General features: G+C 49.9%; 1 protein-coding gene across 9 annotated transcripts in view; it reads right to left on the minus strand.

Moving 5' to 3' along the window:
• The window catches only part of Pde10a (phosphodiesterase 10A), a 452,353-nt gene that overhangs the window by 181,896 nt on the left and 255,730 nt on the right, over nucleotides 1-14,727 (minus strand). Inside the window, exon 1 of one of the 9 annotated variants that reach the window (XM_087586531.1) lies at nucleotides 5,601-5,971. The exons of 6 other annotated variants lie outside the window; for them this stretch is intronic. Coding sequence is in view for 2 of the 3 variants with exons in the window: in XM_087586481.1 (XP_087442607.1) it covers nucleotides 5,601-6,510 (910 nt within the window). In the remaining variant the exon portion in view is untranslated. Of the gene's footprint in view, nucleotides 1-5,600; nucleotides 6,532-14,727 lie in introns of those variants that run through there. 2 more of the 9 variants (XM_087586481.1, NM_022236.2) reach the window with 2 other exon arrangements.

The raw sequence follows: 14,727 nt of genomic DNA on the forward strand, positions 1-14,727 counted from the left end.
TGTGGGCTTCATCACATACCAGACATCTGGGCTGCAGCTTGCAGCTCCAGCTGTGCATCCTTCACGCTGCACCTCCAGCTCAGGGCCCATCTGCCTGGCAGCTCTTCTCTTGACTGCTTTCCACACCATGGCTGCTCATGCTACACCACTCAGATCCTTCCGGACTGACCTTTACCGCCCTCTGTATGAAGTCTCAGCCTGACGTTTTGGAGTGTTTTCCTTGTACCCTTCAGGTAGCTGCTCTCTATACCACAAGAGGGCAGTAGAGAGCAGGTGCCGCCCAAGCCAAGACTGACAACCTACAAAGGTTCACAATCCTGACTCCCAACCCAATCTTACAGCCCACCCTGAGCTTTCCATATCAGGAACCTTGGTATCCAATGTCTACACGTTACCTATTCCTCTATCCTCCACCTCCTTGTGTGTCATCACGCGCAAGGTTTCGGTGCCGTTTCCAGCTTTGTCTCCACTACAGAGGACTGCCACCTCTGTGGCACCATAGCCTGTTTCACCTTCACCATGCAAAGTCTTCTGGCTTTACTTCACACATGTCTCTGACACCAAAGACTGTTCCTTACAAAGAGGCCTTAGCATAGACCTGTGGTTCCTTTCCCCTTAGCTGGTGAAGCTCCTATCTATGACTTTAGAGATGCCTTTCCTGCCCACTAGGTTTTCCTTGGGCTTCAGGCAGGCGAACTCTCTTCCTTGCTTCCTCAAGACTTGGGGCCTGAGATCCTATGAAACACCAGCAGGCCCTTCCAAGCTGGGGTCTGGTCTGGCTTCCTTCTGAGTCTCCTCGTAGCCCTGCTAAGAACACAGGAGCAAACCTTACCCTCTCCTGGAGCTGTAGCCCCATGAGGACTGATTCTGTGGAACACACTTGAATACTGGGCCACTGGAGCTCAGGGTCAGCTCTGGGTCCAAGGCCACATGTGCCCAGGTCACATATGGACACCATACTTCTTCTCCATACATGGCTCTGCTTTATTGGCACCTTAAACTTTCCTACACAAGCCGATAATGTACCTTCTTCATGCGTCTACCCCTGTTTAAGGCTCAGCCTCAGAACAAAGACAAGGCCCTGCCCATGTTCCTCTCCAGCCTGCCTTCTAGAAAGTAAGCCAGACAGCAGGAGTGAAGGGCAGGGCAGTGGCAGAAACACTGGCCAGGGGAATTCTGGGTGCCTGTTCTGCCCTTTGTCCCAGCCATAGATTCCCTGCCCCTTAGACTTCTCCTTCAGGCTTGAAGAGAGGATCACCTGCATTGCACGGGCTGTGTTTAAAGTAAGTAGGGTGGCAGCTGGGCTGGTTGGCACGCTGTTCCCCACACAAGGCTAACCTGCCTGATACTCAGTACGCTCTCCTTTGTTTTAGGACACAAGATGTTTTGTATATGAAAAAAAAATCCCTCCAAGAGCAATGTATCAATTTGAGATAGAAGGCCTGTCCTCTGGCTTTCTAGTTCTTTTTCACTTAAACTTTTAGGGGACTCCTCTGTCCACATAGGTTTACTTCAAATTAAAAGCAGGATTCTGTGGGATTGCCTATTAATAATCTAAATAGCACAACACCACCCAGTTTAAATAGCTTTGCCCTTTGGACTTTCTGACCTAGCCAAGAGCCAGCTCACCCCTCCATGGATAGCTGGTGATGCTCACTGCCCACGCCCGGCCTGGCAGGAATTTACAGAATGCTATTCGGGTCACCTTTTGGGGCACCCGTGCCTCTAGCCAGGTCTTCAGGGAGAAGAGAGTCATCTCTCTACACACTTGTGTTGTAGATCACGTGGGTCCTCTCCAAGCTGCGAGTGGGGTCTTGACCGAGCGTAGACCCATGCTGGATGCAGGCAGAGCTGGGCCTTGAGTCTGGTTTTCCTCTTCCACATCAGCTTCAGAGCCAATGAGAATCCCCCAACTGTAAAGCCTGGTGCTCTCTGAAGTACCAAGCACATTTGCTCTCACAGGGACCGTATTTATCTCAGTGTATCCTGGCATCAGCCACGCCGTCCTCACACCCCGGGAAACAGTTTCAGAGTGGCGAGTGACAGACTCACAAGTCCTACAAAAGTACACTCACTGGAATGTTTGAGGAACGTACAGTAATTTGCATTGACACTCTGCATTCACAACCCCCTCTGGTCTTAATTTCCACTCCCCCGTCCCTCCACACAAACACACACACATGCAAGCATACACACACACACACACACACACACACACACACACTTTTTTTATGCACGGAGCTCTTTCTGTTCTTCACAGTAGTTGACTCATAAAAATACAGCACACGGAGAGACAAGGGTGGAGGAGGCATCTATGGCTCAGGATTCTCATCCCTGGAGCTGTATTTTTCACAGGTATGTCTCCTGCTCTTCCCAGGCAAGACCTCCTCCAACCATACCACTGTGTATCACAATGCTAACTAGGTAGCCTAGACAGCAAGCATTTGTTACAGGAAGCTAGCCAATTCCCATTGGCCTGTCTGTGACCCACCCCACCCCTATGCAAAATGAACCCAGAGGATGCTCCAGGATGACAATTGTTGTCTTTCCCTGGGTAAGATTTTCCTACTTAATCAGCAACTCTTCCAGCAATGGAAAGGAAAAGCAGAGATCTAGCAATCTGCAGAGGACAGGAAATGATGTGAACTCAGGAATGGCCTGATTCAGACAGAGGAACGGACGGCATCAGGTGGGAAGACCTCGGACCACTTGCAGCAATGAGCATCAGCACAGAGCCAACTCCTGCCTGGGAGGCTCCATCTCACCTTGGCCTACTAACCCATAACAGATCTGTGGCTTCCACATGCTGAAGTGAGAGGGACCAGGTAGGGCAGGATCTGGTACTGGCAGTGGTTACAAGCAAGTGTCTGACCAGGCGAGCTGATACACAGAACAAAACACAGGGTTCCCTTTCCCACAAGAGAACTGCAGTGTGCACTTGTCTAAGTAGCAGCTGGCCTCAGCAGCCCGCACATGACTATTTGTTTGGCTGACAAAGACATCGAAGTAAAAGAAAGCTCCAGTACAAACCCTGCAGGGACACATCTGAATACCTTTGTGTATTTTCATGTCCTTGGAGAATACACAAGTTCCTTCCAAAAGGCTTTTTTTTTTTTTTAGAATACTGCCAAGTTTCAGGTCCTTCAGTGTTTGAGACCCACGTGGCCTGCTCTTTGGCCCCAGACAAAAAATAGAACCCTTAAAAGTGTGTATAGGGGGAAGAAGTGGAGCACAGAGCAGCCTTCTCTCAGGTATCAATCTCTTCCTCTACTTTTGAGTCAGGGGTGTGTGAGAACAGACTGTCCACAAGTACCCTAGTACTCACTACCCTCGTTGTATCCCAAACAAAGCTATAGGAGCCGTGTTCTTGGGGCCTGGAGTGAGCATGCCCTAGCAGGGATAGCTTCTCCCAGTTGAAACCATGAACTGAGACATAACCCCCTCCCCAGGATAGGGTACCCCAAGATAACTCAGAGGTCTCTCTGGAACTGCTCATCTTTATTCAGAACCACAATTTCTACCTCAACACTAGCCCCATTTCAGACAAAGACCTATAGATCCATGCAAACATAAACTCCAAAAAAAGTGTCCTCATTCACTCAACATTTGGCACCGTCAAGTTCAGTGACAGAGCCTGTGTTTGAACGTGCTCAAGCACACACACGCAGGTACCAGTGGCCCAAAGAGGAAAGATATTTATCTTGTAAAGGGAGAAAAAAAATGAAATGTCCATCAGGCAGAAGACCCCGGAGCAAGCCCAGTCATAGGCCCTAGGGTTATTCCAACAACCCCATGAGAGTCTAAGGGCCCCACCTTCTTCCATCACCTTCAACCCAGAGCCAATCCATGGAGTCTCCTTTAGAGACTATGGTCTCTGCTGACTACAGTCTAAGGGCAAGAGTACAAGCTTTACCAAGATGCTCAATGTGCAGTACCCATAAATCACAAATACAGGGATGGGGAGGCAAACACCTGGGGGAAGTCTCAGGGTTGGAGGCCATCTGGGAGCATGGAGTCCACACCCTTCGAGGCAATTGAGTCAACAAGCAAGTCTAAGCAGAGCTTTGCTAAGTACTGCCTGCAGGTGTGTGAGTGGCCACTGGGTCATATGGTTACTGTGGACTGGCCCGGGGACAGGGAAGCGGGATTGCGGGAGTCAACCCAGCCAGAAGGGAACATGGTCACCCACCTGGTGGCTATACCTTAAGGGGCTCCTGGGTACACGCCTAGACCTGTCCTGAGGAGGATCTCAACCTCTCGGTACCCATGTCCCGGAGCGGAGGTCCACTCGGTTGAGGAGTGAGTGGTACTTGGGAGCAGTAGCAAGAAAGCTCATTTACAACCTGCCAGCTTCTGCCTGGAGAAAGCAAGGCAAAAAAGCGCGGCTTTCCATGGAGAAAGCAGACAAAGGCTCGGTGCGCACGCGGTGGACTGTGGCACCAAATCCACTCTCAGGGTGGAGCAGATGCCCGAGTCTCCCAATTTCCCACGGATGTGCCCTCTCAAAGCACAAACTCTCCCACCGGGTCCCACCTGGTCCCTTCCCGCCCCAGTGTTCCGGTCCTCACCCTGCTCGCCCTCCATCCACAACAGCAGCGACTCCCTCCTCTGTGCGTCTGGAGCCTCTTTCCTAAACATCGTCTGCCTGCCTCCCTCCTTCCTTCCAGTGAGGCTGCTTTGACTTCTTTGCTCAATCTTGTCCCCCTCCCCCTATGACACGCCCTCTGTTGCCCCTGCCCCAGAAGGCTTGCAGCCCTGCACCCGGGAGTGGCAGGTCAGAAAGGTCATGCTACAGTCATCCCATGGGTCCAAAGGAGCAAGAGGTGTCTTTTTCTTCTATGCTAACGCCCCATTGTTCCTCGGCTTTCTTTACCCACCCAAGCACCAGCTCCCTAGAATCTGGGTGAGGTGGCCTGGAGGGGAGGGGGTGCTGTGTCCTCTTCATGAGGGTAGATGCACCCAGCTCCATACCACTGGTCAACGCGCCAGAATACAGTCACTGCAGGCTCCCGGGCACAGCCCTCCTTCACATTTGGAAGCCTTGGCTTCCCGAGCCTTGCCTGTCCCCACGGCTGCGTCAGGAACCCAGAGGTTAGATCCCCAGGACCCCCAGGGGAAGAAAGCATATATACTCCAGCCAAGTGGTCACAGACTGGAGAGAAATGTGGAGTAATCAGTGACAAACTTGATGGTCTAAATCATGAGCCGGGTCAGTGTGGCCAGGGACAGCTCTAAGGAAGCAGGTTAGTTTCTAAACCTCTGGCTCCGGCTCCGACACCCTCCGGGTCAAGCTTCCTCTGCGCGCACGCGGGGCTTGGGAAAGCCCGGTGTCCCTACGCGGATGGGCGGTCCCGAACGCCCCAGAGGTGCCACCAGCTTCCTGAGACCCACTGGCCAATATCCGTCAGGTACACACACACACACACACACACACACACACACACACACACACACACACACTGCAGACTACCCACCACCACAGCAGCTCCCTCCCAACCCCATGATCCGAGCCCCGGTTCGTTCCCACCAAGCGAGAAAACCGCCCGGGCCACGGGGAACATGGGGCCGGGCCACGGGGAACATGGGGCCGGGCCACTTACTGGGGCTGAGGAAACACTCGGTCAGCCTTCGGAAGCAACTCGCATTGTTAGAGGGTCCATCTTCCATGTCGGAGCCGAAGAGCAGCGGCCAGGCAGTGGCAAGGGGGAGGGCGGTGCCTCGGGGCCGCCACGGAGTTCGGCCACCGGCCGCAGAGCCGGGGCCGAGGCCAGGGCAGCCCCCGCCGGCACCCGGAAAACCCAAGGAGTCCGCGCGGTGTGCGCCCGGGTGTAAGGGGAGCCGCGGCGGTGGAGGTGGCCGGGGCCCGGAGCGGGCTGGGAGCAGCAAGCCTTGGATCGCAGGCGAAAGGAAGAGCCGCCACCGCCCGCCGCTGCCACCGCTGCTGCCACCGCCGCTGCGGTGACTACTGCCTGGGGGGACGCTCAAGGGATCTGCCTCTTGTCCTCCTCCTCCGCCGCCAGCATCGCCGCCACCGCCTCCTCCTCCTCCTCCAGCCGCCGCTGCTCCCTCCCTTCTCGGGAGACGCTCTGGGAGGTGGAAGGCAGATGAGGAGGGGACAAGAGGGGGAGGGGGTAGGGGGGGCGGCGGCCAGAAGTACCAGGAAGATGAAAAGGAGGAGGAGGGAACAGGGGAGGAGAAGGCGAGCGCCCAAGGAGCACGGGCCGCCACCCAGCCGCAGCCTCCGGCGCTGAGAACTGAGAGGGCGCCGGGGCCCCCAGCGGGGCTGGCGTGGCCTGCGGGAGACAGGGACCGGGACAGGGGCGGGGGCGCCGCTAGCTCCTCCCGGCCGCAGCCGAGCAGCTCCCGGGCCAAGCTCAGGCCCACAGCACTCCGCCCGCTGGCCGCGCCGCGCCGGGGTTCCAGACGGACTTGACCACGGCCGGGCTCGTCCCCAACCTCCGGCAGCGGGGCCTGGGGGCGGGGAGCGAGCCGCTCCTCCGGGCTGGCCATGGCCCTCCTCCCCAGCCTGCTAGGGGGGCAGGCGGGAGGGCGCGGCGGCCGGGACTCGGCGGGCTCCGCCCCCGCAGCACCGGCCCTCCCCGCGACGCGGCCCAGGCTCTGGTCCGGTCTGCCTCTTGGGTCTCTGGTGCCTCTCCGGCCGGGGGTTCACATCGTGTTCCCTTTGGGATTCACGAGGACCCCGGGCGGGGAGAAGAGTCCCGATCGCCGCGCCCGGGTGCGGGCTGGTACGCAGGATCCGCGTCCTTCCCGGCCCCGCAAGGGGCTGCCGGGACGCTGCCTGCGGGCGTGGCGTGGTGTGTGCGCGCTCCGGAGCAAGAGCCTCGGCGGCTGCTCCGGAGCAGCGGAGAAAAGCGCCGCAGTGCCGCTGCCCGTGGAGGCGGCGGCGGTGGCGGCGGCAGAAGACGCCCACTGGCGGAGCAGGCGCTCCCGGAGCCGCCACCGCCCGCGCCCACGTTGCGCGTCCACCCGGACTCGGGCCCCGCCGCATCAGGTCCCAGCACCCTGACACTCTGTGCGTGGTGTATGCCCCTGGCCGGCCAATCTCACTGGAGGTGGCACATCTGGATCTGGCGTTCCAGATGCTAAACCCACAGCCTAGCCTCTGTTCCAGCTGTGTGCAAACCACATCCGCCTGTGGGCGGGTGACCTGAACCACGGAATCCTCTCTCTAGTCCAGCAGTATCAACAGAGTAGGCTTTTGGCCAGAGTTCCTGGAGGGGGATTCAAATTTGGACATTTAGCAAGTTTAAAATCGAGGCAGTATTCCCATTAGAATGTCTCAAAAGGCTGTTCATTCCGGGACTGCCTTGCCAATACCCACTTTAAAAGGAACTCTACATCAGCCCAATTTGTCCTGGTGGGTCCGGAAGATAGAAGGAGCAAACTAGGGTTCGAACACGAAATATAAAGAGTTCATCACTTTACAATACAAAGACCATCTGTCACTAGTGGCTTACTTAGGCCCCCTATTCCTTCAGCAGCCTGGAGTCCCCACCGCTGCTGTAGAAAAAAAACTGGCGCAATGGGCGCTGTGAACAGAAACTTCGGAGTTGGGAGAAGCTGACAGGCGGAGGAGTGCAGGTGCCGGTGTTGGCAATCCTGCTGACTCCCCTCAGGGACCATCTCTGCACACCCGGTTTGAGTGTCCCCGGCAGTGCCTCGGTTGCCTCTAGTTGGACAGTCAGTGTCGGAAAGAGCAACAGCCATTGCACCTAAACTCATGTTGCAGTGCAGCGGCTTGGCTGATCCAGGGTTGGGACTCCAGGCATGCGACCTGCCAGGAATGCCAGGGACAGTTTCTCGTCATCACAGTTTTCCGTTTTATTCAGATGTTTTTCATGATTTTGGTTCGCAGAGAATTCCACATTCTTCTGCAATACGCTCTTTCCCCGACTCCCTTCTCTTGATTCCAACCCCTTAAGGCTGGAAAAGGAACAGTCACAGTTGCACGGAATTGACCAAGTGGCATCCCGGGGACATGGTGCTTTCGGTGTCCTCTTTAAAGTTCCTGGCTTTTGGCAACTCTGAGACAGACGGTCTCAGACTGTAGCACGATAGCGGAGGAGCTGGCCAGTGCACCTTACCATGGGATTCCCTGTGTTTGCTGCACAAGAATCAGTTCTAGGATTCTTACCTTGGGGATCAAGAGTGCCTTTTCATCCCCCAACCCCTGACTCCAATGAAGAAAAAAATATAGACAGGAGTAGAGCCACCAGGTCTCCATCTGCAGCCTAGGGCTCGCATCTTCTGCAGCCGCACAGAGAGGATCCTTGCTCACTTGGCTGGGCGCGAGTTCCCGGTTCGCGAGACAGGATGCTCCTGCAAAGGGATTTCTCCTGCACGGAATAACCGTTCATTCTTTAGAAGGCAAAAGTTTCTCCTTGCCGCTTAAGGCTTATCGGTTGTAGGTTTTTGAGGGATTGAAACGACTTTCTAGGCACTCAAAAATTTACTTCTAGATGGATATAAGCCGCTTTGGAGCCGCAGGAGGCGGGTAGTCTTTGTTAGAGCAAGAAGCAAACTCTCTCGTTAACCCTTTTCCAGAGTCCATCTTCTTCCTATTTGCCATCATTTTCCTCCCGTTGCTTGCTGGAAATGAGTCCATATCCTGGACAAATAACAAAGTCAGAAAGTGTAACGACTGGAAAGGAACGCGGGAAAGAGGAATAAAACGACAATTACATTTTGATCGTCCCCCTACCTCCCTTAACATTGGCATCCTCCGCTGTTCTTTTAAGTCTTCTAGGCACTTGGCCACTTATGTTTGGAACACAGAGCCAAAGATCCCCGTCTTGGCTGTCCCGTTTCCCTTGCCTCTGCATTTCTCTGCCGATCACACCAGAAAGCAGAGAAGACTGGGTTGCTGGACTTTGTCATTTCAAATCCCTTGTGAATAAACGCCTCACTGAGCCTCCAGGAGTGTTACAGTGGTATTCTTAAACTTGGCCAGGTAGTTACTGTTGGAATGGCATCGGCTTGTAGCTCAATCTGACCGCAACTGTGGGTGTTAGGGGTACTGGCAAAAGTAATCCGGTATATGAACTGTCTCAACGGTCTTGGTTAAAATGATTCTCCTCACCTCAGGTGAACTGTCAGCACAGCTTGCTGGAGTTGAGAACTAAAATAAACTAAAAGACAGTAGTTAGAGGTTAGCAGCAGCAGACACAGGATTATGAGGACCACACCAGCACCCTTGGGGAGCACCTACACAGACACAGGTGCAGCATTGACTTTCACCTAAGCTCCCAGAGACTGCTACTTTGTACCCATGTTTTAGTGTTGTTTGCCTAAACACTCACCCATACAGAAGATAGTAACTGCCTGCTTATTACTTAATTTGTATTATATGCTCTTATATAGGATTCAAGAGAGAGCCTAAAGAATGTGGAAATAATTATTTTCTTTGAAAACATATAACTTTTATCTGGCTAATAGCTAACATGATTAAGATTTGATAAACATTTTGGTAGACCTACAGGTCTTGTGTTTTGTTTTGTTTTGGGTTTTGTTTTGTTTTGTTTTGTTTGGTGTTTTGTTTGGTTTTGTTTTTTATTCCTGTAGTTTTATATATTTTCCAGAAGGCGGGGGACTATTTTTCTCTTTTTAAATGCTGACATCCTAACTTTACTGATACATGAAAAGCAAAGTTAATTAAATGCTAAACTGACCTTTTCAAACAGACAAGGTCTATATATTCTCTTAAAGCCCCCTTCTCTTTGCCTTGATTCTAACTTTAGAAACTTACTTGCAGCACAGAGACAGACTCTCATAAGCTGGTAGCTGTTGCTGTCACTGAAACTCAGAGCATTTAACTGCTGTCTATCAGCCCAGGTTATTTCCCTTCCGTGTTTCAACAAGATAATTCGTCCACTGCCTAGTGTGGTCAATGTGGGGTTTATCTTCCCAGTCCTCACCCAGGATCTCCTAAGCCCACATGTTCTTTCAGAGCTGAGTGGAACTCTGAGTGACCTGGATATTTCCTTCAGTTTCTCTCACCCTTAGCCCACAGTTTTGTTTCTGGCACATCTCAAGAAAGTTACTGCCTCTGTGATTGATAATGACAATCCCATTTGAAACAGCCTAACACTGGGAGAACTGCTATTCCATAGCATTTATCAAATGACAGGTAGACAGACAGACAGACAGACAGACAGACAGACAGACAGACATTCCTTTGCCTGTTAACTGCTAAAAGCTTACAAATTTCTATTATTGGTAATGTTAACAAACATTGCCTAAGGTGAGAGTTGTATTTTTATAGTACTGTCATAGACAAGCCCAAGAGGGGGGAAACTGGGATATTATAATTCTAGTAAGAAAAATTCTATTGAAGTCAAGACTGGGTTGGGGAATTTTTTTACAAAACAAAAGTGCTGATAAAAATAACTTCTTCACTTACCTATAAATTTCTATCTCACCAACCAAATTACTTTAGAAATTTAAATATTTGTTATTAGACAAGTTTTAATTTTGTTATTTTATATGATAAAACAAAGAGCTAGTAGAGTTTACATTATTCTTTCCTTAATGAACATCAGAATACTCTCTGGTTATTTCCGTTTTGATTTGTTACAATATGAATGATCCGCAAAAATCTCAAGAGTCCATGCCTTCTGGGCAGAGGGAGATAGATAGATAGATAGATAGATAGATATAGATAGATAGATATAGATATAGATATAGATATAGATATAGATATAGATATAGATATAGATAGATATAGATAGATATAGATAGATATAGATAGATATAGATAGATATAGATAGATATAGATAGATATAGATAGATATAGATATATTTCTTGACAAAAATAGGGCGTAAGCAGAAACCTTTTATCAGTCAAAACTGTAATGTTTAATTCCCCCATCACAAAAAGCTGTGCAAAATTGCTGTGAGCGTTGAGTCCCCAGAGCACTGGGGCTAGGAAGTTCTGCTGAGGTTCTACAGAAATGGGTCCTCGGCTCTTGGGATAACCATGTTAACTGTTAACAACACGCCAATACGACCCTGATGTGCAACCACAAAGATCCACGTTTCAAAGTTCTGCCTTTAAGCAGTACCAAATCCCCTTAGAAACCCATTCACTGATAGGATAGTGAACTGTTTCTTAGTGCTCAAGGCCACATAGAACTTGGAACACAGCCAGAAGCTCTGTTTAAATAACCAACAGTGTCACCAAACTTCTGCAAATAAGATACAATGATTTCATTGAAAAGCAAAGAGAACATTGTGTCTCCAAAAAATCTTGGTAATAAATGGTGAAATAACCCTCCCAGAGATATGAAGGCCAGTTTCCCACAGCACAGTGGGAAGCCACCATGGGAGACACTAGGGATTCACTGCACAGCCTGTAGGGTCCGTCCTGAACCCTGGGAGCCAGTGAGTATTCAGGTACTACAAAGAGAGAGTGTCCAGGATGTCTCTGAACCTATGCTCATGACTAAGAGCTCTATGCAAGATGTCATGTTATATGTGTTCTCTCTACTTGCTGCTTGGGAATCTTCTTGCCAATGTTTTTATTTAACTTTTAAAGAAACATTTGTCTACTTATCTATGTATTGTGCATCATCACAGGTTCATGGGCACGCTGAGGGTAGGGGTCTGTATGCCATGCAAATGTGGATAAAGGTCAGGAAAGAACTTCCTGGGTCTCCGGGATGGAATCAGGTCCCTATGGTGGCATGCACCTTCATTGGCTGAGCCATCATCTTGACTTATAGGTTCACTTTTAACTGTCAAACTTTTATTCTAAACCTCAACAAGTGTCTTTGGGATCTGAGGCCCCTATAAGAGAAAAGAAACTCTGCTGGACTTGGCAGCTTGGCCTTAAAAACTGTCTGAATGGTTCCTTCCTCTAGAATTGATTCCTTTCTGGTCTTCTCAAAAGCAAGCAAGGCACGGCTCAGGGCACAGGTGGGCATGCCAATCACAGGTGGGCAACCACAGGTGGGCGTGCCAATCACAGGTGGGTAATCACAGGTGGTCATGCCAATCACAGGTGGGTGTGCCAATCACAGGTGGGTAATCACAGGTGGTCTTGCCAATCACAGGTGGGTGTTCCAATTCTTGTCTCATCTGAACCAGAATTAGATGGGCATTCAAGGGTGTAGGGCCGCAGCAGAGTTTAGGTGAACTATTCTGATGTGGAACCTGGCATAGGAAGACCGCAGGAGAGAGCCATACTCTTTGTGTCTGAGCTATCTTATTTAAAATGTCAGAAGGGTAATGGAGGTGGGGGAGAGGGAAGGAGGGGGAGAGATAGAGTCAGAATAAAGTAGAGAGAGGGGGGAGAGTGGGGGGAAGGGGGAAAGAAGAAGAGAGAGACAGAGAGAGGCAGAGTCAAGGAGAAAGTGGGTGGAGAGGGAGGGAGAGGGAGAGACAGAGTAAAGGAGAGAAAGGGGGAGGGAGAGAGAGGGAAAGACGGATGATGAAGGAAAGGAGGGAAAAGAGACAGAGACAAAGAGAGGAGGAAGGGATGAAGGGATGAGGAGGGACTGAGAGGAGAAAGACAGAGAAGGAGAGAGAAAGAGGGAGGGAGGGAGAGAGAGAGAGAGAGAGAGAGAGAGAGAGAGAGAGAGAGAACACTTAGCAGGGTACCAGAAGATGGGCTGCATTAGAACAGTGTCCAAGCTACTCTCTCAAGTGTCTGGACATTAGGTTTTGAGACCTTTTCCTAGACCACAGTCTATTAAAGTGTAGGGCCCCATATAGACTTGAGTAACTGAATGTGGGGCTTCTGAACACTCAACCACCAAACAGGCACTCAAAACCAAATGTGTGGTTGGGGATTTAGCTCAGTGGTAGAGCGCTTGCCTAGCAAGCGCAAGGGCCTGGGTTCGGTCCCCAGCTCCGGAAAAAAAGAAAAAACAAAACAAAACAAAACAAAACCAAATGTGTAATGGCTCTGAGGTATTCCTGGTGACACTAGCCATGCTGCATCTCACCTCGGCCTTCGTCCAGACACCATGGGCACTTCGCACTGAACATGCCTAAGTATGGTGCGGTGCCAGCAAAGGCTGCTGAGAAGGCTTGGCCAGGCTTAGCGATCATTGCATGATGCAAACTGCATGGTCTTCACTCGACATCAGGTTTTCCCACTCTGAAGGAGGCATAATGGTTTCCTTTTGCAAATGCAGCCTTTGGATACTCCACTATTCCCTCTTCAGCATACGTAGCAACCAGTCTAACCTTGGAGTAGATTGCTTTTGAGGGCTGGATTTCTAAAGTTGCTGCTGGAGTTGCTGACTTGAGTTTTGCCAAAAATTCTGAAATGTATTTTGGCTTGGGAGCAGGACAGAGTTTTCAACTGTTGAATTGCCCTAAAACACAAACCTTCTGCTGTTTTCTGCAATATTCTTATAGGATGTGGCAATTATATATGTCCAAAATATATTGACCAAGTGTGAAAACCACTGAGGATAGTCTGTGCCCTGTAATGACAAATATTAAAAGCTAAGCTCTTAAAAGATTCATTGTGTGAAATTAAGCTTGTTTATCTTATTATCACATAAGTTTGTTTTAACCTTTAATAAATGGTAAATTTATATGAATACTAAAGAATTATTTTAAAATAATTTAAAATTATTTTTTCAGTAACTATTTTATTTTACCCTAATTTATATATCAGTGTACCTGGGGGTCACATGACCTGGGGTCTCTGTTGTAGGAGTAGGACAAGAGGAGAGTGGGAGAATGTCTGTTTTGATCAAAATACATTATATACGAGTATGAATTTTTCAAAGAAAAATAAAAGTTATTTGAAGATTTCTCATGTGAAGAGCCTCCACACTGATAAGGTTTAAAACCCAGAGTTTAAACCGTGTATGTAAAAACCATCCCTCGCCTTCCACAGGAGCAGCAACCTATCATGAAGAATACGCACAATTTCATACATTACATCGTTCAAAATGATTTCCAGTAAGAAAAACCATTGGCTCACAAAACCACAAAAGGTTGGGCTTGTTTTTTGGACTTCGCTCTCTCTGTGATGGAAAACTGAAGAAGCCTCAACTCTCTCAGGCCTGCGGCGGGGGTGGGGGATGGGGGCACAGTATTGAGGCTACGTGATGTATCTTCCATGAGTCCCTGGTTCCGGATGGGAGTTCATAACGTTTTGGTCATGTTTTCCTCTCTGCTGTAGTTATCAGCAAGGTGATGTGAACCTCCTCCCTCGCTCTAGGATTGGCTTTCCACGCTCCAGATGCTCCCAACACTGGATGCATGGGGCAGTAATTTGATCAGGATTTCAAAGACTTCCACAGAGATAGCCCCTGACTACTGCTGGAGAGTCAAGGCTGTCTCTTGAGTTTAAATGGCTGACACTTGACAAACTCTATGTCTCCAGTCCCATCATGACTGACTGGTGTCACGGAATCTTGACGTATTTCTCCCTCTGCCTCCAACACCCTGATCCTGGAAGGGACCACCATTGGATGTTTGCAGTGGTTTCTACCCAAAAGCTCTGTGCTTCTAGCACATGACTGCTCTATGCCTGGGTGTTCAAAATAACCCAAATTGAGGACACTTGCCCCCTTAACCAGCCACCACTGCAGTGGTTTTTAATTATTTATATTTAGAAATGTATGATAAAACATATGAAAATGTGTACTACTTGAAAAGATACCAAAAACGTCAGATGTCATTAGAAATATCCATGATAAGTCCTAATTTTACTTCGTGCTTGTTTTTAAGGCATTCACTACTGT

Source organism: Rattus norvegicus, chromosome 1 (genome assembly GCF_021556685.1).
Source record: "Rattus norvegicus strain SHRSP/BbbUtx chromosome 1, alternate assembly SHRSP_T2T, whole genome shotgun sequence".
Classification (NCBI taxonomy): domain Eukaryota; kingdom Metazoa; phylum Chordata; class Mammalia; order Rodentia; family Muridae; genus Rattus; species Rattus norvegicus.